At 39.9% G+C, this 27,853-nt stretch overlaps 1 protein-coding gene and 1 long non-coding RNA gene across 3 annotated transcripts; one reads left to right on the forward strand and one right to left on the reverse strand.

Annotated features, from left to right (window-relative positions):
• Positions 1-595: 595 nt before the first annotated feature.
• LOC129707036 (uncharacterized) lies at positions 596-3,282 on the reverse strand. Its single transcript, XR_008725134.1, has 2 exons — positions 3,145-3,282; positions 596-1,807 (listed from the first exon to the last, which is right to left on the reverse strand). It is a non-coding gene; the product is annotated as an uncharacterized LOC129707036 (long non-coding RNA).
• rogdi (rogdi atypical leucine zipper) lies at positions 3,185-27,853 on the forward strand. 2 transcript variants are annotated; one of them, XM_055651776.1, is made up of 11 exons: positions 3,185-3,393; positions 7,045-7,116; positions 9,268-9,350; positions 11,245-11,299; positions 13,050-13,130; positions 14,195-14,290; positions 15,587-15,685; positions 16,285-16,398; positions 20,342-20,391; positions 22,929-23,055; positions 27,072-27,853. In XM_055651776.1, the coding sequence occupies exons 1-11, from the start codon at positions 3,358-3,360 to the stop codon at positions 27,129-27,131; spliced, it is 873 nt and encodes a 290-aa protein (XP_055507751.1). In that variant the 5' UTR covers positions 3,185-3,357; the 3' UTR covers positions 27,132-27,853. The 2 variants fall into 2 exon arrangements, with proteins under 2 accessions (XP_055507751.1, XP_055507753.1); XM_055651778.1 differs by having other exon boundaries at positions 3,186-3,393; positions 23,951-27,853.

Genomic DNA, 27,853 nt, shown 5'->3' on the forward strand with positions numbered 1-27,853 from the left:
ATCTTAAAACTACTTGGAAATGCACTCCACAGCTGAATTACATTTTAAGTCTTTTATGGTAGGATTGGCAACAAGATTATTCATACAAATCTGGAGGGTTTAAACCTTCGGAGAAACGCTAGTTAATTTGATAGTTATCACTTGCAAGCCTTCTGTCAAAATTTTGGACAAATGGCTGCAGATAAACCTGAATTCTATAATGAACATGTCTATACAAACTGTGAAATGTTTGTGAATTGATTTACCTTTTTCTTGCTTTAAAGCTTAAAGCTCATCTGCACATGATCCAGTCGTGCATTTTTTTTATACCGCTTATGGTATTTCACAATAAGATCAATATTGCAGAAATTGGCTATTTTTATGGATCCATAGCTATTTTGTTATGTACTCAATTGTATACAATTTGTCAAATGAGTGTTCGAAAGTACAGTGGATAATTATTTTAAACTAAATTTCAGTTTAGCTTGGTCAATAAAAGTGTTTTTTATTCAGGAAACTAATTTGTAATTGTCTGCATTTTATTTTGCCGTACAAACATTTACAATTATGATTTAATTTTTTTAAGCAAAAAAAACCCCTCCTAAATGAAAGTTCATCTTATATAATTTGATCTTTAATTAAAGTTTGTTCCAGCAGCTGATACCTGATTTTGTTCTCCCAGGTCATTCTGAACCTAGGATTTGTAGATACCATCTCATGCTGGATTAGCTGTGATTGCCCTGGTATGCGTAATACTGAAATTAGAAAAGTTTGTATTATTTACTACCAATTTGAATGACTTCCACTGACCAATTGGGGTATACAACTGTCTAGATCATGTCTTCAAAATTTGAGCCATACTTCGTTTTGAATATGAATACCAAAACTAAAAACACTCTAAGGTAGACACAAAATGCAGGAGTAACTCAGCGGGCGAGGCAGCATCTATGGAGAGAAGGAATGGGCGACGTTTCGGGTCGAGACCCTTCTTCAGACTGATGTCAGGGGAGGGGATGGGACAAAGACTCTAAATGGTCTAAATGCTCTAAATGACTAAAAACATGCTAAATGGTCAGAAAGTGTCCAGTGACTGTCAAGTTTATCTGAGAGGTGAAGCAACGACCAGTCTTTGGAAACAAATCTGCACCAAAGGGAGGAAAGAAAACAACTAAATGGAAATTCAATACCTAACATGGGATTGCAGTATAAAATGGTTTTCCAGTCAAGGTGCTTACTGAAACCATACAAATTATTGCAGTTCTCCATCTTTTGGAAATGGAAGAGATGAAAATGCATGAATAAGACTTTTTTGAGAGATGAAAGAACAAGAAATTAGAAAGTGGCCACTTATTTGCTGGTAGGAAAGTTTGGGGAATAATTTGAAACTGAATCCTTGTATACTTTCCAGTTATCACAAGCATATCTGGCACGGTGAGAATGTCAAAAATACTAAGTTCTGACTTAGGAAACTGGAACATGGAGAAATGCAGCAGGTGAATGATTACATTTAAGGAGCTCAAGTGAGATGAAATGTTTGGTCTTATTCCAGCTGCCACTATTTATATCTAATTGTGTTAAGCCAGATTTTTTTTTCTGCACAAGGACACTAAATCAAACATGGTATTTTACTGGCAAATGTTGTATTTTTAACAACACAAATTAAATTCAGGGAATTGGAAGTCTGCTCGTACCCATGCAACTGGATCTTGGAATTCCTCATTGGCAGAAATCAATTGGTATTCAATTCAATTCAACTTTAATGTCATCGCACAAATACAAGTATCAGTACAACGAAATGCAGTTTTGCGTCAGTCCGTAGTAGTTGTACCTAAAGAAAAACAAAAAAAATAGAAAGAGGGAAGATACAGAATAATCAGGAAATACAGAATAATTAAACAAAGGGGACGGAGGGACCAGAGAAATCTATCGTCGGGACTCCGAGTTCAGCAGTGTGATTGTGTTGTTATAGAAGCTTTTCCTCATCCTACTAGTATGTGACCTGAGGCTCCTGTACCGCCTCCCTGATGGGAGGAGGGCAAACAGTCCATGGTTGGGGTGTGAGGGGTCTTTGATGATCTTCCCAGCCCGTCTCAGACACCGTTTTCGGTGGAGGGCATCCATGGCAGGGAGCAGGGCACCGATGATGTGCTGCGCGGTTTTCACCACCCGTTGTAGTGCCTTCCTGTCCGCAGCAGTGCAGCTGCTGTACCATACCGTGAAGCAGGTGGTCAGGATACTCTCTATGGTACAGCGGTAAAAGTTGGTCAGGATCTGGGGGGACAGGTGGGCTTTCTTGAGCCTCCTAAGGAAGTAAAGGCGCTGCTGTGCCTTTTTGATCAGCTTGGAGGTGTTGAGGGACCAGGACAAGTCCTCCGAGATATGTACTCCGAGGAATTTATAGCTGGAGACGCGCTCCACCTCAGTCCCGTTTATATGGATGGGGGTATGACTGCCTCCTCTGGTCTGCCTGAAGTCAACAATAATCTCCTTCGTCTTTTTGGAGTTGAGGACGAGGTTATTGTTGGCACACCAGGTGGTCAGGTGCTGGATCTCATCCCTGTAGGCTGACTCATCGTTGTCGCTGATCTGAACTGACAACAAAATCTTGGAGGGAAGGATGCTCCTCAAACTGTGGAGCATCCCCTCCATGAGCTGGTTCCACCAAGATGCATAACAGAATGCCACATGAGATCCTTCTTCCCCGTGGCTATCAAACTTTACAACCCCTCCCCCATCTGTCGTGGGGTGGACTGAGACTGAGTCCCCACTCTCAATCTGCATATCCCCAATCCTTTCCACTCGTCACTTTAATTTCATGTATTTTGCGTTTTTATGACTGTCGGCAGATCAATTCCCCTCCTGGAATAAATACAGTTATATTGTAGATAGACACAAAAAGCTGGAGTAGTGGGACAGGCAGCATCTCTGGAGAGAAGGAATGGGCGACGTTTCGGGCCGAGACCCTTCTTCAGACTGGTTAGGGATAAGGACAACGAGAGATATAGAGGGTGATGTGGAGAGATAAAGGACAATGAATGAAAGATATGGAAAAAAGTAACTATGATAAAGGAAACATGCCATTGTTAGCTGTTTGTTGGGTGAAAAGGAGAAGCTGGTGCGACTTGGGTGGGGGAGGGAGGGATTGCAGGGTCTAGGGTATCGTACCTCACTGACCACCAACACAGGCACCTCAAGGCTACGGCTTCAGTTTTCAATTCGGGGGAAAGGAAAATGCTGCATCAAAACTTCAACGGCTTCAAACTTAGATGAGGAATTAATTCAGAAGCGCTGGGGACGTTACAGACGCGGCACAGGCGGGAGGGGAGGAACGGTTTAGCCGCGGACAACGGAAGCGGTTCTCTTGTCCTTCAGAAGAAGATGGCGGCGGCGAGTGAGGCGGAGCGGGCGGTGCTGGTGAGTCTGCACCTTCCCCGGTGACGGGCAGAGTGAGAGGGGGAAAGAAGCACCGGCAGGAGAGTGCCAAATGTGGTTTAAAAAGGATATCGGGCGAGGTGGGCCGGTCAGCGGCTGGAATTGGGTTACTGTGGTAGGGAGGGATGTAGCCCTGTACAAAGTTATGTTGCAACGGATTGTTATATTCAATATAACCTTATATTGCAATATATTCAATATAATATTGCAACAGCCAGGGTCCATGGATTCAAGATCCTGCACTGGTTGACTACACCGTCCTTCCCTTAAACAACAATGTTCAGAATCGTGATGGTTCGTTGTTGGGAATATATTCATTGAAATGCTGGAAATCTGAAATATAAATAGAAAATAGACACAAAATGCTGGAGTAATTCAGCGGGACTTGGTAGCATCTGTGGAGAGAATGAATGGGTGACGTTTCTGGTCGGGACCCTTCAGACTGAGAGTCAGGGGAGAGGGAGTGAAATGAAAGGATAAGGTGTGAGAACGACAGATCAAAAGAGAAGGTAGACAAAAGTGCTGGAGAAACTCAGCGGGTGCAGCAGCATCTATGGAGCGAAGGAAATAGACAGCGTTTCGGGCCGAAACGTTGCCTATTTCCTTCGCTCCATAGTTGCTGATGCACCCGCTGAGTTTCTCCAGCACTTTTGTCTACCTTCGATTTTCAAGCATCTGCAGTACCTTCTTAAACATAGAAACATAGAAATTAGGTGCAGGAGTAGGCCATTCGGCCCTTCGAGCCTGCACCGCCATTCAATATGATCATGGCTGATCATCCAACTCAGTATCCCGTACCTGCCTTCTCTCCATACCCCCTGATCCCCTTAGCCACAAGGGCCACATCTAACTCCCTCTTAAATATAGCCAATGAACTGGCCTCAACTACCTACCCTCTGTGGCAGAGAGTTCCAGAGATTCACCACTCTCTGTGTGAAAAAAGTTCTTCTCATCTCGGTTTTAAAGGATTTCCCCCTTATCCTTAAGCTGTGACCCCTTGTCCTGGACTTCCCCAACATCGGGAACAATCTTCCTGCATCTAGCCTGTCCAACCCATTAAGAATTTTGTAAGTTTCTATAAGATCCCCTCTCAATCTTCTAAATTCTAGAGAGTAAGCAAAGATCAAAAGAGAAGCTGGTCAAGGAAATGTAGAATGGTTCAATTTTGGCTGAAGGGAAGATGACAACGAAGGATACAAGCAGTAAAATTAATCCGAAGGACAATGCAAAGAGTCCGAGAACTAGGGTGGGGGTGAGACGAGAGATGGAAAACAATAGTTACTTGAAGTTAGAGAAATCAATTTTATACCATTGGGTTGTAAGCTTCCCAAGTGAAATATGAAATAGAAATTTCTTGGGATACTTGACAGGTCAGGCAACATTTGTGATGAGGGATACAGTTAATGTTTTGATGCCATTCATAAGTGTTAAATATATGTTTTTATCGAAACCTCTCTGCAATGCAGGAATGCAACAAAGAGCTTTTTTAATTTGACATGGATTTGATGATACTTGGCAGATGTATACTAAGCACTACTGACTAGCTTATTTTTACTGTTGAAAATATATGCTTGTTTTTATGTGTCTCAGCAATGTGAGTTGTAGCAAAGGTAATGTGAACCTACAACAAACATTCTTTTATTGTGGAATTCTTCACACTGAAGAAGAGTCCTGAGCCAAAAAATCACCTATCCATTTTTTTCAAGGGATGCTGTCTGACCTGCTGAGTTACTCCCAACATTTTGTGCCTTTCTTTTGTGTTTAATTGTCATATGTACTGACAAAGGAGCAATGAAATTCTTGCTGTAGCTGACAGGCCCGTGATTGCAATGCCACACGGACAAATATATAATAATTACAAATACCATGTTAATAACCATAATACTAGATAACTATAGTAGTGAAAAAAACAAAGACCGTGCAACCAAAGACATAGTCTGCAGAAAATCATAGTTGCTTAGGCTAGTGTTGTGTACTGTTCACGAGCCTGATAGTTGCTGGGAAGAAGCTGTTCATGAATCTGGTGGTTATGGCTTTTAGGAATGGTGTGGACCTTAGATAATATTGGCTGTCTTTTTGATGCAGCACCTCCTATAAAGCCCTTCAGAGTTAGAGAAGTCAGTACTAGTGATGGATAGGCAGTGGCAGCCACCTTCATTCCCGGGTGTTCAAATTTGGCGAACCAGGCTATAATTTAACCAGTCGCAATGCCCTCCCTCCACCATGCACCTGTAGCAATTTGATAGAGTATTTGTTGACACACTGAATCTCTTCAATTTTCTAAGAAAGCAGAGGTATTGATGTGCTTTCTTTGTGATTGCATCAATTTGGCTGGGCCCAGTACAGATTATCCAGGATATGCACTTGTAGGAGCGTGCAGCTGTTGATTGTCCACTACCTTCCCATTGATGAAGACAGGTCCATGGATCCTTTCCCCTCCTGAAATCAACAGCCATCTCCTTGGTCTTGCTAACATGTTAGTTTAGTTTATTGTCAGGTTTACTGAAAAGCTTTTGTTGTATGCTATCCAATGAGAGCAATATTGTTCTGCCATCATTCAATCACATTTTCAATCTTCCTCCAATTGACTCATCGAGAGCTGTCAACAACAGTGGTATCATCAGTAACTTTTAAAGATGGCACCGTGCTTCTGAAAGAATGATGCTGGTTGAGCATATAGGTGAAAAGAATGGTAGATGTTTTGGGCCGACACCTGCATTAGAATTGAGACTCCCCTTATCCGCTCTGTGTTGAAGTGGGATTTCAACCCAAAACGTCGATCATTCATTCCCCCCCACAGATGCTGCTCGACCCATTGAGTTCCTCCTGTAGATTATTTGCTTTTCCAGCATCTGCTGTCTTTTGTGTCATCATGATTTCAGAATATAGCATAAAATACTTAGGATATAAGATTTAAAATTTCATAAATAGAGGCATAAAGTAATGTCGCATTAATAGATTTGCACAAAAGCTCTGGAAAGCGCTGAGTGCATAGCTTTGATTAGGCAGATTAACAGTAGTGGTTTGGAAATTATTCTTCAGAGGCAAGCCAGAAGTAACTGGAATTGGGAAAGATGTAAAGCGATTTCAGTTTTTCAAAACTTTAATAGTCACATGGTTAGGAAAATTATTTACACTGAAGCTGATGTGAAAAGCACAAAATATTTGAAGGTTAGACTTGATCTGTCTAAGGGTCACAAATGAAATATTCATTCAAAGATAGACACAAAATGCTGGAGTAATTCAGTGGGTCGGGCAACATCTCTGGAGAAAAGGAATCCGTGACATTTTGGGTTAAGACCCTTCTTCAGATTCATTTTCATTCATTGTATTTGATGGAAGGCTAAATTAAAATGTATGCTTATTTTTAATAGTGGGAAATTGTTTAGAATTTTACTCTGTCCACGGATTAATGCCAAGAATAAAGTTGTGTCACGTCCCTTATTTTTGATCAACGTCTTTTAATGAAAGAGAGCAAAAGCATTGAATTACCATTAGCTTGGGTAATGTCGAGATGCTATGACTTAGTTATGCATTCTTTGTCATTGCTGCCATTATGTCTTGTAATGAAAGCACTCTTCACTCCAAATTATATTGTTGATAAGGATTGCTTGCATTTTTGGGATATTTCAGGAGGAAGAATTTAAATGGTTATTGCGCGAAGAAGTTCACGCTGTCCTGAAACAGCTAAAAGATATTCTTAAGGTAATTTACTTAGAATTTTTGCACAGGAAGTTTGGATCTCTTGTATTTATGATTCATTGTACTGTCCTTTCTTGCACGCAGAAACATTTTATCGTCATCTACTCTTTCAAACGTCTTCACAGTCTTAAAGAATTCAATAAGACCATCCTCAATTTTCTCTTTTGAGAGCAAAAAATATATAACATCGTTAATGTTGATGGGTATCTCAGCCATGATCAAATTGATTGGCAGTGCAGGCTCGATGTGCCAAATGACCTACTCCTGCACCTATTTTCTATGTTGCTATGTTTCTACCTTCACGGTTTTGTTGACATTCTCGTAAACCTGCAACATGTCTGTGCCTTTTCTGCAATATACACACAGAACTGTTTATAGTGTTCCCAAGTATCACCTAAACAAGGTACTGCAGACACTAAATTTAGCCTCTAAATTTTCAGATGTATCTTATTCAAAATTCTTTATATTAATAAGTGCTTTTATGAAATGCAATGCTGCCAAACTAACACCTAATATATCATCCATCCAGATTAACAAATGTTTCTGACTGTGTTGGAAATGGCATTTGATCTAACAAGGTAATAATTCTGCAAGCATACGCCTGGACTTCCCATTCTTGTGGTGCAACTTGGGTATCTTATTGTCATTGTTAGTTCAGTATTGTCTCCCTTGGATCTAGACTGAAATGCATTTTTGCAGCAGCGGTATGTTTCAATGGCACTAATGCTAGACTAAACTGAACTATACTTCCATTAATTTGTTATAGAAACATTCCAAGAGGACATTGGTCAATTTCAGATCTCATTTGAACTCCAACATTCTTGTGCCGAAGAAATAAAATCCAAAATTGTGTCAAATTGCCAATGTAATATACACATTGAACAATGTACTGTGCAAATCCTCCTCTTCAACATGGTTGCTGCATAAATTATGAAATAGCATTTGTGCCTTCAGCTTTGAATGCAACTTAAGAGCTGATTTTCAGTACAAAATCAGAGCTTATCAATTTAATCATCTAATTAGGATAGAATTGGTTCTAACTAATAAACCCAAACTTAAGTTTGCGAATGAGACAAAGATAGGTAGTATTGAGTATAGGCCAGGTAGTATTGAGGAAGTGGGGAGTCTGCAGAAGGACCTGGACAGGCTGGAAGATTGGGCAAGAAAGTGGAAAACAGAATACAACGTAGCAAAGTGTGCGGTCATGCACTTTGGTTGAAGGAATAAAGATGTGGACTATTTTCTAAATGGGGAGAAGATTCAGAAATCGGAGGTGCAAAGGGACTTGGGAGTGCTGGTGCAGGATTCTCCAAAGGTTAATTTGCAGCTTGAGTCAGTAGTAAGGAAGGCAAATGCATTGTTAGCATTCATTTTGAGGGTACTAGTATCTAAAAGCAAGGATGTAATGCTGAGGCTTTTTACGGTGTTGGTCAAGCCACATTTGGAATATTGTGAGCAGTTTTGGGCCCTGTAACTGAACAAGGATGTGTTGCTGTTGGAGACGGTCCAGAGGAGGCTTACAAGAATGATTCCGGGGACAATTGAATTAACATATAAAGAGTGTTTGAAGGCCTTGTCCTAAACTCACTGGAGTTTAGATGGATGAGCAATGATATCATTGCAACCTATCAGATAATGAAAAGCCTAGATAAAATGGATGTGGAAAGGATGTTTCCTGTTATGGAGGGTCTAGGACCAGAGGACACAACCTTAGAATGTAAAGACGTACCTTTAGAATAGAGATGACGGATGAATTTCTTTAACCAGATTGTGGTGAATCTAAGGCATTCATTTCCACAGACGCCAGTCATTGGAGACCACATCATTGGGGATTTTAAAAGCAGAAATTGATTGAATTTTGATTAATAACGGCATCTAAGGCTACGGGGTGATAGCAGGAGAATGGGGCTGAGAGGGAAAAATAGATCAGGTATGATCGAGTGGTGGAGCAGACTCGACAGGCTAAAAGGCCCAATTATGCCCCTATGTCTTATGGAGTCATCTAGGAATTTAGAGTGAAATTACTGAAATCTATCTATGATAATTATTAACAAAAATGCTGGCTGTTGGCAACTAATGTAAGCATAATGTTGCTGCTTTTCAAAGTACTTGGTTTGCCTTTCTCTTCACTAATGACCGGCTCCTCTTGCACAGGAGGCCTCTCGGCGCTTTACTCTCTCAGCTTCTGGATCTGAAGGTCAAACCCGACAGGAGAACTTCAAACTTGGAAGCTCATCGTAAGCAGCTATCTTCAGTTTTTGTTGTACATAATAGCAAACAATGATTTTTGGTAGCAATGTTGCACTGAATACAGCAGAGTAGGTTTATTTAATAAAACACATCCCAAAAGGGTGGGATCCCCAGGTTTGCAAAGAATAATTTTAATAGAAAATATCGTTTTTAATCACTTTACAATGAATACATCAACAAAAGGGCTACTTTGCAAAGGTTTCTCATTTGGATGGTGTAAACCTTTTACCCATCTTGGTGACCTTCTTCACTTCTGAATGCAACCAAGGTATCTGAATATCAAATGTTCTTTAATCACATATTTACAGAGCATTAAATGATGCATAATTGCTGGCTAAAGAACATCACTTACATTATTTATTTTCTTTATATCATGGCTTACTTGGAAATAATGACCGGGGCTTTAGTCTCTTGTGTGTTGTTCCATCCAGATCTTCAGTTCTCAGTTTTCACCTTTTTGAGTTCCTGTACCACACTCCTGCTCCCAACAAATCTGCAGTGGCATCTTTCCAACTACTTTGCAATGCTGGAGATTGATCCTTGCTCCCTCTAAGCTGCCTGCTTTCTATTAAAATAAATAAGTTGTCTTGTGTCCAAAACCTCCTCAGGTGATCTGTACTTGTTTTCATAACCAGTGTAAAAAAACCAGAATAGGGAGCCTGCGGACTTGATGGAGGGTCTCATCTAATTTTAAAAATTGAACTGTAAAGATGATGTTTCTGCAGCTTCCAGTGAGATGGGTGAAACCTGGAATGAGCAATTTCTCAGAGAGTGCATGAAGATTACTAGAGATTGCAAAGGCTGACTTGGAGGCTGAGGGGTGACCTAATGGAGGTTTATAAAATTAGGAATGCATTGATAGAGTGCATAGTTACAGTCTATTTTGCAGAGTTGGGGAGTCTCAAATTAGAGGATATAGGTTTGAGGTAAGAGGAGAAGGATTTGAAGGATCTGAGGGACAGCACAGGGTGTTGGTTGTTTGGAATGAACTGCCAGCGGAGGTGGTAGAGATGGGCATAACTACATTCTTAAAAAAATATTTGGACAGCTATATGGAAAAGAAAGATTTCGCATCATCTAAGCTGACAAATGTGATTGGTGTAGTTCGGCATATTGGTCAATGTGGATGAGATGGACCTAAGGGCCTGTTTCCGTGCTGTATATAACTCTAAATTTCTATGAATCCATGATATGAAATGTCCTTTGCTGCATGGTTTTGTTTCAAATAGGAATATTATTTGACAAAAATGTGGAATATTGTAACCTGCGCATTCCATGTATGATGTACGATGAACCAAAATGATGCTGTCTGATTATTTACATTCCTGGGATTATATACATATATTTGTATAACATTTTAGTACCCATTTCTTGAACATTTTGTCTTTATTTGTTACATAGTGGACATGATCTTGTGGGGACCACAAGCTATAAGGAGAAGCTAATTGACCTGGTGTCTTGGTACAAAGTCAAGTAAAATCAATCGACATTGCATGCTCTCTGGAAATGAAACAAAAAAGCTTTCAATTTTAGCTGAGCACCAGATTTAAAAAATAATGAGTCAAATTCAAGTAGGTCTGCACCAAACGTGATTCTCTGAGGCATCCATTTCAATCTTATTTTTCAATCCTTGTGTGAAAGATACTATCCAAATAGGAAAGAAGCAATGTTTTTATGTGGGAAGTTTGAGAAGAGTATGGTACATGATTAAATAATATTATCCATCACTGTATTTATTAACTTACTTAGAATCTTATTTAATTGATTTTCTTTTCCCATTCTTTATAGACAACTCAAAATGATGGATTTTTTTCATGCATCAAACAAATTGTGATATAAATTATGAAATGAATATTTTCTCAAATTGATTTTCTTATCCAGCACAGATCAGGTGAAGGGTGTCCTGACGTTACAAGGAGACGCATTGACTCAAGCAGTGAGTATAAATACAAATGCATCTCCTGTTAAAATTAACCTTATTATCTGCATGTAATCACAATGTGCAGGTATATCTAGCAATCGAATCTGAGAGTATTATAGTGCTGAGTTTTCCTGTTTGGGAAAACACACATACCATATCATTGAATTTTTTGCTTTAGCAGTGATCAGGCAAAGCTGACATTTTGTTGCACGCCTGCAGATATAATTGTGCTGTTCAGTGAATATAATGCAGATGGGACCAAACAGAAAGAACAGTTTCCCCATCTACCCTCAAACAGTACACACAGGCAGGTTCATAACTAAATTAACAATTGAATCCATACACCATTGCTAATTGATAATTTTCAACATCCAAATTTATATTTTAAAAGCTATGATTGTAAATACATTTTTTTTAAATGCAGATTACTGCTGTATTTTTAAGTATTTCAGCTCTACATTCCCTTTCAAACTATCTTTGTTTTAACCATTGTGCATATACTTGAAACTAGAGATGGAGTTCAACTCTTTTTAAAACAAATATACTTTTGTAAAAAGGGAACTGGTGCAATGATGAAATTAATCAACCTTGAAACTCCAAGGTTTGACACCTTAGATGCCAGAGTACCTAAAGAAATAGTTTCAAATGGGGAAGGATCAACAAATGAATGTTATAGTGCATTTATTAAGATTTTAACATGTCCCATAATATTTCACAAAGAACATGGTGCTTTTATGAAGTGTGGTCACTGTAGTAGTGTAGGAACGGTGATGACCATTTGGTGCACAGCTGCAAATATCCATGTGAAAATTAGTTGGTTATCCATCAAATAACATTTCAAGAAAAGATTAAAATTGGTTAAGGCAACGGAAATAAACATTTCTGCTTTGAAATCATAAGTTGGATTGTGAATCTTCCCCATAGAAAATGGGTAAGGTCTCAATTTTAGTTACATCCAAATGAACAACGCCCGAAACGTTGCCTATTTCCTTCGCCCCTTGGATGCTGCCTCACCTGCTGAGTTTCTCCAGCATTTTTGTCTTACCTTTGATTTTCCTGCATCTGCAGTTCCTTCTTAAACAGTTTGCTAGTTTAGTTTAGTTTAGTTTAGTTTAGAGATACCGAGTCTGCACCGACCAGTGATCCCCGCACACTATCCTATACACACTAGGGACAATTTTACACATACACCAATCCAATTGACGTACATACCTGTATGTCTTTGGAGTGTGGTAGAAAACTGAAGATCTCAGAGAGAACCCACGCGGTCACGGGGAGAACGTACAGGCACTGTACAGACAGCATCCGTAGTAAGGCAGCAATTCTATCGCTGAGTGTAGAGAGAATAAAGGGCTCATTCGTGATGGGGGTGGAGGAGCAAGTGGTGATTGTGTTGTCTCTGAGTATGGTGAGGGCTTGATTACTGTAGCTGCTCTGAATGGAGCTGGATGTAAGTCAAGACGAAGAATGAGCAGAGGAAAGAGAAAACACAAATGGTGGAACTCACTTACAGTACTCGGCTGTTGCTGTTAATCTAAAATAAAAAGGAATACTGGATCATTTATCATGAGAGAGAAAAACAGAGTTAACCTTGTATTAGACCTAGCCAGTTCTGATATACATATCTAAAAAATGTTAAATTCAATGTGCAATATGGTCATCTCACAAGTACTTGTGCCTATAAAGAGTTCTCACAAATCTTGGCAGCGGTTACTGTCAAGAGGCAGCATTTGAATTTTTATTGAAAAATTGTTCTTTAAAATAGGACATTAACCTGAAGCTGCCTAAACACAACCAGGTTCTGCATTGCACCTTCAGGGAGGACAAACAGTGGAAAATACAGCAGGTAAAAGCTTTTATCACCACAGTTTTCTTCTTTCTTTGGACATGGTTGCTCATTTTTTTTAATAAGACTTTGCTCATCTTGACAAAAATATTGCTATTGGTTTCTTTGCATAATGACTGTGATTGGAGGTGGTTTACTTTTGATTCCCTTCATGTTACCACTGACCTTAGAGCTCAGTGATGATTTTGTAATGATGGATTTTGATTTTATTCATTCCATTTGTTATTTGCGTTTTCGGATTACCTCATCTATTTAAATAAAAGTACATATAAGGAATTCAGACCCTGTATAATTTACTAATGGGGGATTTAAGTATCAATCCTTGTCCGTGGGGGGGTGAAGAGAGGAGGAGCCGGCGTGGGTTACTTTGTAACTTTGTCAGTGTCCTATCTGTAGCCATTGTTGGATATGCAATCAAAGAATTTCACAGTGACTTGTCACACGTGACAAAGTTTTCATTCATTCCAGCTTTCTTGAGATCGTGTTTAAGTGGTTGGACCATTTGTACTCAGCTAGAAAAAAAAACTGCAGTGCGCACTGGAGAAATGTATTATACACCAAAATGAAAACTCAGCCATTATCTGTAGACAGGGATGCTGTTAATATTTCTGATCTAGCAACCTTAGTAGGTTGTGGAGTGGTATCTGGAATGCTGTTTGGAGATTGTGGCAGATTGTGGTCCATTGTTCTAAACTTTATCAAGGTTTCCCGAGTCAAGAGTTTTATTATCATATGTCCTGAAACGGAACAATACAATTCTTCCAGCAGCACAGCAGATATGTAAACATAGTACACCTTAAACAGCATAGTAAATAACAACAAAAAGTTCAGTATATATAAACAAAACTGCATAACAGTATGAATTATTGTGAGTAAAAGGCTAAAGTCTTTTCTCATGCTATTATTGTATTCTTGACTTGTATAAGAATTCTCAATTATATGTTAATGGTCTTTCTACCTGGTATTGTCACCTCATCCTCTTCCTTAGCCCCCTGCCTCCACCCACCCACCTCGCTGTGTGACCTAGAATCCTTCCATTTTAATATTTTCTCTCCCCTTCACAGATTCAGGATGCCAGGAATCACGTTGGTCAAGCTTTGTATCTCCTAAATAGCAGAGATCAAACTTACCAGTTTAAGACTGGGGCAGAGGTCAACAAGGTTGGTCAGAGTACAACGATTCTTCAGCGTTAATCGTCCTTGGATTGGTAATGTTTCACTCAGTAGTTAAAATTAAACTCCTTTAAAAAGTTGTGAATCATTAATAGTGTTTGATTATTTTGTTAATATATGGTGCCGTCTGTCTGTAAGTAGTCCATATACAGACCCGAGTTACCTTTCAAGCAGTGTCAGGGGAGTGAGGATGGAGGAGGCCGCTTTTAAAATAAAAGCAGCAAAATACAACTAATTTCCAATACAAGGTCTCTGCTTAGGACATATTTCCTGGGCACAGGAAGACAGTAGTGTGCTGGTGTCCTCCAAATGTTCAAACTCTCCCAAACAAGGTGGTGGCCTTCAATAGGAAGCATAACCTCCTGCACGAGGGAAGTAGCTGCCTGTGATATTTGAACCTTTCCCCCAGAACACAAGTTTGTGCTTTTGGAAGAACAGATTGAAATGTTATTTCCAAAGGAAAGTCATTTTACTTTTCTATCGCCTTGACTATGACATTACTGCTTGCCTGTGTCTGAAGATCCTCTAAACTATCAAGATCAAGAGTAGTTTGTAGTGATTTATATTTGCTGATTAGTATTTGGGGGATGACTTAGAATAACAGCAGTGTATCGAGATGACAAAATAGCAACAGAATGTCTTTCGACTGCAAAATATTTCAGTTAATTATTTTTGTAAAAAATTGCATTCATATTGTATCTTGCGTATGAAAAATGACTTGACTCACTTCTGATGAGGCAATGGTGGCTTGCTTGGGAATCGCTTGGTCTGTCCCAGGACAAAGCCTCTCTTTTCATATGAACCACTCTGAAGCATCCATTCAGTCCCACGGACGGAAAGAATACAAAAAAAAGTAGGGTAGACAATAATGCTGGAGAAACTCAGCGGAAGCGGCAACATCTATGGAGCGAAGGAAATGGGCAACGTTTCGGGCCAAAACTCTTCTTCAGTTTCGGCCCGAAACGTTGCCTATTTCCTTCGCTCCATAGATGCTGCTGCACCCGCTGAGTTTCTCCAGTATTTTTGTCTACCTTCGATTTTCCAGCATCTGCAGTTCCTTCTTGAACAAAAAAAAGTAGTCTGGGACTTTGGCCCAAAAACACAAAGTCAGCTTCACAATTAAGATAAATATTTGTGTAGACAAAGGACAGTCTTTCTCCTATTCACAATTCAGTGAAGGGAGCATTATATTTCTAAAACTAATCCAAAAAGATTACGTGAATGATAATTGACCATTCTTAATTTAATCGGAGCTTGACAAAATAAAGACGTTTTCTCTTTAAGCTCATGGATGCAGTAATGTTGCAGCTAACCCGTGCTCGCAATAGACTGACCACTCCTGCAGTTATGACGCTCCCAGAAGTAGCTTCGAGCAGTTTAATGGTGAGCATATGTCCTCCTGCATGATTGATTATTGTCTTCCTGCACTCTCAAAAGCAATTCTGAGTGAGTAGATTAATGATCACTTTTAAATGCAAAGATCATGGCTTTGTCAAAGATAAATGTTGTCTGATCAATTTAATTCGCTTATTTCAAGGGGTACTAACGTGTATCGATGAGGGCAGGGCAGCAGATGTGATTTATATGAACTTTAATACTTTTACAAAGCCTCATTTTTTAACTTGTCCAAGATAAAAAATGTCTTGAGGGAAACATTGTGGGCATCAGTTTCCATTTGGAGTTAATTCTGGAGATTTTATCTTTCAATGGTCAGAGATTGTATTTGCATTGTATAATGCTCACAAATATATATACTTATCGAGAGTGTTTTATTGTCATATGTACCGAAACAGAACATTGAAATTCCTACTTGTTAGTTTGTTCCCTTGTCACTTTGATCAGCATATCTCCATATTATTACATCTTGCTACTGATAAACAAAAAAAAAGAATTAATTATTATTCTTAAAGAGTTTCAACTTTTTCTTATACATTTGGATTTATCTGTGCATAATTTGAATAACTTTCTTAATTCCCTTTTAGAAAATGTTCACGCCATCTCTTCCTGGTGACGTCTTTGCCAACTTCTACATTAATCTGAGCAAACTTTGTTTCATTGTCTACCAGCTTCATCTTCTGCAGCCCAATTTGAATAAGGTGAAATAAAGCATCGTTTTTGGTGCATTTTGTCAGTAGTAAAGTTGCTCATAGATGTTTAAGAAGGAAACTATTTTATTGTAATTGGCATAACCTGGTTAGTTTGTGCAGTTGTTCAGTGTCTGGATCTTTATGAAAATTATCTGATGCAGATATCATTTGGTTTAAACAGTCAAAGCTTTATTTTATAGATTAGACTTGGTCTATAGTTGTAACCTGGTTTGGGTGAATGAGTATACGTAATTACGTTACTCAGGAATCTGCACTGGGGTCTAATCTTTTCGGTAACAGTAGTTTAGATAAAATAATTTTCTTTTATATCAAAGACTACATAAACATTAAGTTTTAATTAACTTAATGGTTAGCACCAGGTTCTGGGAGCAGGAAATTGCAGGGGAATGCGTTCTGAGTCAACACCAAGACCGTCTCCAGTTCAGCAACATTGATACAGACTATAGCAGGTACTGCACCCTGCTGCCTGAGTCTGGCCAGACCTTTCATTTGGGCGAGGTTGTTTCTTGACACCATGCTACCAAGCTCTTTGTCTCCTTCCTGTACTTCCTGTTATCTGCAAACTTGTGAATGGGTTGAGAGCACAATTTGGCTGCACGGTTGTGACTATTTAGGGAGCAAAGGAACAGGATGAGAATGGAGCTTGGTGCCACGGGTGAATCGAGAAATAGTCAAGAGTGTTTTATTGTCATGTGTCCCAGATAGAACAATGAAATTCTTACTTGCTACAGCACAACAGAATATGTAAACATTGTACACTGTAAACAATATGATAAACGATGCACATACTCACAAGCAGACACACACACACTAGTGCAATAATAATGATAATAATAGTGTACTGTAGTTCAGAGCTTATTTGAGGTTGTAGTGTTTAATAGCATAATGGCTGTAGGGAAGAAGCTGTTCCTGAACCTGGATATTACAGTTTTCAGGCTCCTGTACCTTCTTCCCGATGACAGTGGTGAAATGAGTGTGTGGCCAGGATGGTGTGGGTCTCTGATGATTGTGGCTGCCTTTTTGATGGTGGGGAGGTCAGTGATAGACTGGTCAGTGGTCACAACTTTTTGCAGTCTTTTCCACTCCTGGACGTTCCAAGTTTCCGAACCAGGACATGATGCAACCAGTCAATATGCTCTATACTGTACACCTGGAGAAGTTTAAGAGAATCCTCTCTGACATACCGAATCTCCGTAATCTTCTCAGGAAGTAGAGGCGATGATGTGCTTTATTTATAATTGCATCAGTGTGCTGGGTCCAGGAAAGATCGTCGGAAATATGCACGCCCAGGAATAGAAGTTTTTTTACTCTCTCCACCATTGTCCCGCTGAGGATTGAGGGTCCTCATCCTTCCTCTTCCAAAGTCCACAATCAGTTCATTGTTTTTACTGATATTGAGAGTCAGGTTGTTGTGGTGGCACCATTTGGTCAATCCGTCGATCTCACTTCTATACTCTTCAACATCTGTAATTCACCAACAACGGTGGTGTCATCAGCGAACTTGGAAGATACTGTTGCACTATGTCCGGCGACACAGTTATGAGCATAGAGTGGGCGGAGCAGGGGGCTGCACGCAGCCTTGAGGTGCTCCCATACTGATTGTTAGTGAAGAAGAGGTGTTTCTGCCAATTCGAACAGACCGTGGTCTGTGGATGAGGAAGTCGAGGATCCAATTGCAGATGGATGGGCAGAGACCCAGTTCCGTGAGCTTGGTAACCAGCTTGGAGGTGATGATGGTATTGAACGGCAGTGAGATCGCATCCTCTGTTGACCTATTGTGGCAGTTGGCAAACTGTAGTGGGTCGAGGATCATGTTGAGGTAGGAGTTGATATCCACCATAACCAACCTCACTTCATCACCACGGACGTTAGTGCCACTGGTCGATAGTCATTGAGGCACGTCACCTTATTCTTCTTGGGCACCGGTATTATTAATGCCCTCTTAAAGCAGGTGGGAACCTCAGACCTCAGTTGTGAGAGGATGAAAATATCTGCAAAAACTCCAACCAGTTGGTCTGCACAGGTTTTGAGAACACGACCAGATATACCATCAGGTCCAGGCGCTTTCCGAGGGTTCACCCCCCCTGAAGGATCTTCTACGTCGACAACTCTGTGACTGTAATACCATCAGGGCGTATGGGGGCTCGGGAAGTCACATCAGTGTTCTCCCTATCAAAGCGTGCGTAGAACACATTGAGCTCATCAGGGAGTGATGATTCGCTGTCACTTGAGCTGCCTCCTGGTTTCGCCTTGTAGGAGGTGATGGCATTCAAGCCCTGTCACAGTTGCCGAACATCCGCCTCATCCTCCAGCTTTGAGCGGATGTCTCTTTTGGCTTTTTTTGATGGCCTTGTCAAGGTCATATCTGGACTTCTTATAGACGTCTGCATCACCAGACCTGAATGCCCGGGATCAAGCCCACGGAAGAAAGCGGACCTTCTGGTTCATCCAAGGTTTCTAGTTAGGAAACACTCGGAAGGTTTTTGTAGGAACGCAGTCCTCCACACATTACCGTATGAAGTCTGTAACGACTGTGGCGTATTCACTCAGGTCCGTTGCTGAGTGCTTGAACATTGCCTAGTCTACTGACTCCAAGCAGTCCTGTAGTTGTTCCTCTGCTTCCCCAGCTCTGTGCAGTCCTCACCTCTGGGGGTGCTTTCTTCAGTTGCTGCCTATATGCAGGAAGAAGCAGCACCACTGAATGGTCGGATTTCCCGAAGTGAGGGAGAGGGATAAAGCGATAGGCATCCTTGATGGTTGTTTAGCAGTGGTCAAGGGTGTTCTGGTGCTGCAGGTGACATGTTGGTATAGTTTGGGTTGGCTTTGTTGAAGTCCCTGGTTATGGTGGTAAACGCTTCAGGGTATGCTGTCTGGTGCTTGTTGACCACGGTGTGCAGCTCCTCTAATGCTAGACGGCCGTCTGCCTGGGATGGGATGTAGACCGCGGTCAGGATGATGGAGGTGAATTCCCTTGGGAGGTAGAAGGGGCGGCACTTCACCGCCAGATGTTCCAGGTGCAGAGAGCAGGAGTTAGACCGAACTGCCGCATCTGAGCAAAGAGGTGACCTTGAGGCAGACGCCTTCGCCTCTCCCTTTCCTGGATGCCTGCGTACAGTCCATACAAAAATGGATGGGGAAATCTTCAGGCTAGAAGGCTGAATCTGGGGAGCTGGGGTTGAGCCATGTCTCTGAAACAGAACACAGAGCAAACCCTCAGCTCCCTTTGGTAAAGCGGCCTTGACCATAAGATCTCCACTTTATTTTCCAGTGATTGTACATTGGTTAGTAGGATGGTAGGGAGAGGGGGTCGTAGACCCCTGCGCTTCAGTCTGACGTACTCCTGCCCGTCAGCCACGTTTCTGGACACAATGGAGACCTCCCCGGTGTTTCCAGGTACAGTACTTACTGTTCCTGCGATCCTCCACCAGGTCGGGGATTCCCCTGCGATCGGGAATTCCCTTACAGTTGGCAGCTCCATTGCTGCCTGTAGATCGCAATTGCGCTAATGCATTTAAATGCATTAGCAGCTTCATTTAATACAGTGTTTAAATTAATTAGCAGCTTGGCAGTTGCATCACTGATTTCTGTTGTTTCTTTTATACAGGTAAGCTGAGAACTACCATATTTGTTGATTTTCTGCTGTGTGGCTGGAAACATGTCACCACAGACAGGCGCCACCTTGGATTTATAGTAAATAGGAAACTGATTTTTTAATATACAAGGGTCTATCATTTAAAACAGCACTAGCTTTTACATTATTTATTATCCATGTATATTTGCATCACTTCTGTTATCTGAGCTTAAAAATATTTCTTCTTGCCAGTTTAGGTGTTCTTCAAGAGCATAAATTGGAGAAAGGATTTACGATGTATGAAATTTGTGAAGGTCTTTCTTGTGATGTCTTCTCATTAGTTTTGTTTTGACCTTTTAGAACTTCAAAGCAGCTGGGAGCTCTGTGCTGCACAACCCGGGATCCATGTTGTAAGTGCTTTTCTGAATTTGTTCACAGGTAAAATGGATGCATCATGTCTACTCTGCCTGAAGCATTAGTTTGTTTTGACAGGGAATATCTAATAACAAGCAAGATTCTTTTTCATTTTAAATTGAGATTTGGAGCAAATGACATGCAGAAAAGATGCTATGTATATTCTAAATGGAGAGTGTTTCATTGAAAGGAACAATTGGAACCAGAGCTGACTTGTGTATGCAGTTTGTATATATGGTATATTTAGCACTTGCTTTCCAAGTTTCATTAATTACATTTTGAATGATTTACATATTAATTTTAGTCTGTTTCACAGCGAATAAGGAATAGATGTTTGTCACCACTGTTTGGACATCACTAAAATGCATATTGGAAAGATTTGGGGGAAGAACGAAAATACTCTTAGAAATAGCAGCAGCTCTAAACCTACTGAACGGCAGATTATAGATGATGCATGTTTTAGAAGATGTTTGCTAAAATATTGGATGTGGTTTTACAGACTTGTATTTGAGGTGTAACAGGCCTTCACAACGATTTGATTGTCACAACAAAACCAATTTTAACTGTAAAAGTCTTAATAATGCCCAGTTAACTATAGTTCAGTTGCACAGAATGCTGGAGTAACTCAGCGGGAGTGGCAGCATCTCTGGATAGAAGAAATTTGTGACTTTTCGGGTCGAGACCCTTCTTCACTACCAGGGCTGTGGAGTCGATGCCCAAAACACCCGACTCCGACTCCTTGATTTCTAGTGCATCCGACTCCGACTCCTTGATTTCTAGTGCATCCGACTCAGACTCCTAGGTATAACAATTCTAAATCTACTATGATGACATTACACAAGATGGCATTTCATAAGAAGTATATGAATCACCAGGCTACCTTTTAAACCCATGTCCTTGAAATTTTGAGTCTAATGGTTGTAGCTACGCTATTGTGGCTTTTTTTATTGATTATTCTTGAATAAAAAACATAATTATGCTAAAAGAAAAAAAATTACATATGACAAAATTAAAATTTCATTGAATTAAATAAAAATTATAAAAGCATTACTCCAAAATTTATTATTCTAAGGCCACAGGTATGAGCTAAATGGCTAAATTATGACAAAAAAATAATAGTTCTCAAATGCAATAGAAATTAAAACTAAATGCGTAGGTAGTTAAGTTTGCTACAAAAGTACATACCTAAAATTTATTAATAACGTCCTTAGGAACAGAATTACTTCTGCCTGATCCCCTTAAATCTAATTTAATTATTTTCATTGCGGAGTCTTACGTAATCTTACGATTTATGTAGTCTCTAAAATTTATGTTGTTGGAGTCAGGACTTTTTTACCAACTCCGACTCCAGCAGCACCAAATTGCTCCGACTCCACGACTCCGACAGCCCTGATCACTACAGCCTTACTGCAACAAGAGTGCTTCTGATATTACACTTGAAACTAATTAAATCATCCAATATTAATATAGTATGTAGGAACAAGGAATTGTGGATGCTGGATTACAACAAAAGATGCTGTGTTGGAGTAATTTAACGGATCAGGCAGTATCTCTGGACAACTGTAATGTAACGGTTCTGGTTCGGGCCCTTGCTCAGACTGCCTTCCGCATCTAACACATCATTCTCCGACATTTCTGCCACCTCCAACATGGTCCCAGCACCAGTCATATCTTCCATTCCCCACCCCTTTCCATCTTCCCCAAATCTTCCCCCATGTAGGTTAATTGGCTTGGTAAATGTAAAAATTGTCCCTAGTGTGTGTAAGATAGTGTTAATGAGCAGGGGATCGCTGGTCGGCGCGGACCCGGTGGGACGAAGGGCCTGTTTCTGCGCTGTATTTCTAAACTAAACTAAACTAAACTAGACCAATCCCTCTGTTATTCTTTTCCACCCGAACCACCCCCTCCCCAGATACCTTCCCCAGCAACCGCAGGAGGCGTAACACCTGTCCCTTTATTACTTCCGTCACATCCTACCAGCGACCCCAGCAGTCTTTCCATGTGAAACAGTTGGTTCACATGCATCTCTAACTTCGTCTGCATCTGGTGTTCCTGATGTGGCCTCCTGTAGACTCGGCGACCATTTCACTGAACATTTGCGTTTGGCCTATCAAGGCCTACTGGATCTCCTGGTTGCTGAACATTTCAACTCCTAATCCAACGCTGACCTTCTTGGGGAAATTGGAGATGGGTGTTTCTCTAAAGTGGGGATATAAAGCTTCACAACTTTTAATTGTGGATATCCTGCAGATCAGTGGGATGAAAGCCATTTAGGAGAAAATTCCTTTCAAATAATTTTCTTGAATGTATAAATCTTGAATTCAACACTTCCTATTGAACTCATTTAAAATTGGCTGCCATTCCAACACTGTATACAGCAGTCAGTACATCAGGGTCAATAGAGAAGCCTTTTGGGTGTCATCTAGTTTTAGTAATCGTAGTAATAGTAATGCATGCGATTTTTATTTGCTAAAAAAAACGGCGATGAGAGCAAGCAATTAATTCAGATTTTTGTTTCACTTTTGCATTGCAGTGAGATTAATAACCAGAAGTTTGAAGTTAGCCATGTACACAAAGTGGAATGTGTGGTCCCCTGGCTAAATGATACGCTTGTTTTCTTTACCATTGCTCTACAGCTTTGTCAGCAACTGAAGGATAAGGTATCATCTATTTTCCTTCATCTGTAAATTAACCCAAAATGTTTTACTTTGTGCACTTCAGTTATCGCAGATAGAAAATCAGTGATACAACCTGCTTGTTACAGTAACAACATTGTTATTTGACTCTGATTGTAAACACTCTAACAATTGAGTAAGTTTCAACTGATTGATTCTAGGTAGATACAGATTTATGTCGTTTTTGTCTTTCTTCAACGCTACTTTTTACCTTCTACTGTCCTCTTCACCCCTCTGTCATTCACTGCCCAGCAGAGTAAACAACAGGCAAATTACTACTACAGCTAGTCCTACTCTTTGATTCACTCTCTGCAATAAATTACTGGAAGTAATCACTTTGCCGAACAAAGTGTGGAATCCATCAGGGTGGTGCAGTTGTTGACTAAAAGCGCCAGAGACCTGGGTTTGATCCTGACTACGGGTGCTGTCTGTACAAAGTTAGTATGTTCTCCCTGTGACCCGAATAGATTATCTCCGGTTTCCTCCCACAATCCAAAGACGTACAGGTTTGTCGGCTAATTGGCTTGGTATAATTGAATATTGCCCCTAGAGTGTGTAGACTAGTGTTGGTGTGCAGGGATCGCTGGGCGGTGCGGACTCGGTGGGCCGAAGGGCCTGTTCCTGCGCTGTATCTCTAAACTAAACTAAACTCAAACCTCTTTGTCATTCTGTTTGAAATTGAGTTTGATTTGAAATTAAGTCATACAATAGCCTTAAGATTCAGAGCGGAGGTTTGGACTTAGTCAGAAGTTATGATTAAATTATAAATGTTCATTAAAGGACAATCTAACATGGTTTTCCTTGACAAAACTGGCAGATTTAGGAATATGGATTTAAGATTTTACTATTGGGTGATGCAGCATTTGCATTTTTTCCATAGGTCTCCGTTTTTTCCAATTACTGGAACTTCAAGCCCTACTGATGCTGATCGACAGACTAAATGAAGATCAGTTTGCACTTTGTACTCACTTACTGCTGCAGCTCCTAGTCTGTCTACTGTAAATGCTGTGTGTGTGAATTTTTTTTATCAAATAGGTTACACTTGGTGCACTTTTCCCACCTTCCTTTGCCACGTTTTTAATGAGTTGGATCGCTTATGGAGCAAGCCTGGCCTAATGATAATTGGAAATATCCCACGATGGTGAAGTTTGAGCCACCAGCGGGCCTTATTTTTCTCAGAGCATTAGGCTTTATGGCATAGGCTGAAGTTGAACTGATGAAGGACGGTGACATGCTCATTTGTTAAATAATTGGTGTCGAATTTTACAGATTTTGACCATTTTCAAGCTCTGGGCGAAGGGGAATGAAGAAAGGAAAGTTCCCTCAAAGCTCAGTGTTCAACCACTAAAATCAATGCTTATGAGCTATTTACTAGGAAGCTATAAGAACAAAAACTATACATTATACCTCTTTTGGGTCAGTCTTATCTTTTTGAGACTTTGCTTGTGTCTTCATCAAGATAAAATGGATAGTTAATAATGTAGTTTAATTGTAAACACATCATGCTTACTCTACAATTTGTATATTACATTTCCATGATATTGTGTTAGCCTTGCGTTTGTGCTGGTCATAAATTAATCAGATCCTGAAGTTTGTGTTTACGTTAATGACAACTGTTGCACCAGAAATTAGATTATTCCTGGAATCTGGGGCGTGCACATTAAAGGTTTAGAGATGTAGATGGACCAAAAATAAGAACCATCGTTACACAGATAATAGACTTCAGGGGGTGTGGTATGCTAGGTGAAATGAGGTCGTTCATGGATTAATATGCAATGTAACAAAAAACAAATGGGAGCTTTTCATGCAGTCGAGCAGTTAATAAGAATTAAGGTCAGTTGTGTTGTGTATGTAATTTATATGGAGTCTTGCGGACATGAACATTTTAACCACTGAAATACTGGATTTTAAATAGCCGAGCTAATGTAAATGTTTCATTTTGAACACTAATTTAACAAAGAACAGTATAACTGCATTGAATATATATTCCAATAAAGAGAAATCTTTGCTGGAAGTGTAGGCTGTTCTCTGAAGTCACCAGGCATGATTCAGTAGAGTAGGCACAAGGAACAACCTGACAAAGTTCCCTAATGCTGGTCATAAATGAGATGTATTTATGTATTTCAACAGAATAATTTTCTATCGATAAATGTCTGAATTACCATTAATAAACATTCATATTTCTGTTTGCACTGGATTTAGATGTTTGTCCTTGTTATGTGAGACAATTAGATTTTTCTATTGCAAAAGCAAACTGCTGGAGCTCAGCTGGTTGAGCAGCGCTTGATGGGAGGGAAAGGAGCCGATATTCCAGGCCAAACCCCTTCATTAGGGCTAAAAATTGGGAACAATAATCTTTCCTCTCCACTCTTGGACCAGACAGTTGTTTGTGTTCCACATTGATCTTTCCTGTGACTATTGAATTTTTTCAGTGTAATAATTACAGGAAGGACACAGTTAAAAGAAATTACAAACATATTATTCAAAATGTACTGTGATCATTTGAAGTTCCAGCACTGGTTAGATTGAGCATTGTTCAAATTGTCTATGCTTTTAACCAAATAAGGTGGTACTCTTCAAACCACTTATTTTCTGTTCTCTTAATTGTTGAATGAGTTCCATGATATTCAGACTTACATTGCTTGTGTAGTTGTTACAGTGCCCGCCATAATGTTTGGGACAAAGACCCTTTGCTTATTTATTTGCCTCTGTACTGCACAATTTGACATTTGTAATAGAAAAATTCACGTGTGGTTAAAGTGCACATTGTCAGATTTTATGAAAGGCCATCTTCGTACATTTTGGTTTCACCATGTAGAAATTATGCTGTGTTTACACATAATCCCCTCATTTCTGGGCACCATAATGTTTGGCTTCAGAGTTGTTTGTAATTGCTCAGGTGTGTTTAAATGCCGCCTTAATGCAGGTATAAGAGAGCTCACAGCACCTAGCATTTCCATCACCATTGGAAAATGTTATTGCTGTTCATCAACATGAGGACCAAAGTTGTGCCAGTGAAAGTCAAATAAGCCATTATGAGACTGAAACAAGAATAAAACTGTTAGAGACATCGGCCTATTTCCTTCGCTCCATAGATGCTGCCTCACCCGCTGAGTTTCTCCAACATTTTTGTCCACCTCAAAACTCATTGGCCGGTGGTTCATGCTACTGCAAGACAATGATCCCAAACATACTTCTAAAGCAACAAAGGAGATTTTCAAAGCTAAAAATGGTAAATTCTTGAGTGGCCAAGTCAATCACCCGATCTGAACCCAATTGAGCATGCCTTTTATATACTGAAGAGAAAACTGAAGGGGACTAGCCCCCAAAACACACATAAGCTAAAGATGGCTGCAATACGGGCCTGGCAGAGCATCACCAGAGAAGACACCCAGCAACTGGTGATGTCCATGAATCGCAGACTTCAAGCAGTCATTGTATGCAAAGGATATGCAACAAAATACTAAACATGACTACTTTCATTTACATGATATTGCTGTGTCCCAAACATTTTGATGTTTTGAAATAGGAGGACTATTTATAAGCACTGCTGTAATTTCTTCATAGTGAAACCAAAATGTGTAAAAATGGCCTTTATTAAAATCTGACAATGTGCAAGTTTAATTTTTGTTTCTCAATTACAAATATCAAATTGTGGAGTACAGAGGCAAATAAATAAATGATGGGTCTTTGTCCCAAACATTATGGTGGGCACTGTATATGCCTCTTAAAGATTTGAGCATTCTTTAATGAATAGAAACAACAGTTTAGAGTCTTGAAATAAAAAAATGCTGGAAACACTCAAGATAGACACAAAATGCTGTGTAACTCAGCAGGTCAGGCAACATCTCCGGAAAAAAGGAATAGGTGACATTTCGGGTTGAGACCTTTCTTCAGACCCACTCAGCATGTCAGGCTGCATTTGTAGAAAAAACAAAACAGGGTGAACAATTCAAGAATGAGAACCTAACGAATGTTGACTCTTCTTCCTCCTTCCACAGATGGTGCCCAACCTGCTGAGTGTTTCCAGCTTTTTCTGGTTTTATTCCGATTTGCAGTAACTGCAATTCTTTTGACTTTTATAGCAGAATACTGTACTACTATCATTGCTCCTGCATTTAGCAGATGTGTGCACAGGATGGTATAAAGCATCTTCAACAGCTGATTCCTGAATTGGTCTTCAGAGTAACAGACTGATGCTTTCCCTGTTTAAATGAAACAGCTTTCAATAGATCATAGTTCATTGAATATAGCTGCCCTTTTGCTGCTTGTTGCCTTTGCCTCTGGAGGTTCAGCCTGCAGCTTGGACTTCATTTGTGGGAAGATGTTACGCTTCACTTCCTTGCCTGGTTTGCTGATGCAAAACTAGATTTCTATTCTAAAAACAATTAAACTGCAGCGTAAGTAGATCAAATACATGGATTCCTTATTTAAGGCATTCTGATATAATGTTACTTGTGAAACTGCACATTGTCAGACATTTTGAAGTTATTGGCTGAGACAATTAGATAGATCTGATTTTATTAGTGAGCAGAATGGATAAGCTTGTAAAAAAAAGTGATGTCTTCCAGTATCATGTAATATGAATGTAACTTCAATATAGTTGTTCTGTTAATGTTTGTGACCCAGCTTTAAAGAGAACATTTTGATAACTGCTACATATGTAAAAATGCAACTGGGATCAATCATACATTGCATCGATTGTTAAATTGTTCGGAATATTGTGTGGACCACGCTAAAAACATTCGTATTGTATCTGCAATAAAGTATTGAGTTCAACAAA

Source organism: Leucoraja erinacea, chromosome 20, assembly GCF_028641065.1.
Source record: "Leucoraja erinacea ecotype New England chromosome 20, Leri_hhj_1, whole genome shotgun sequence".
Lineage (NCBI taxonomy): Eukaryota > Metazoa > Chordata > Chondrichthyes > Rajiformes > Rajidae > Leucoraja > Leucoraja erinaceus.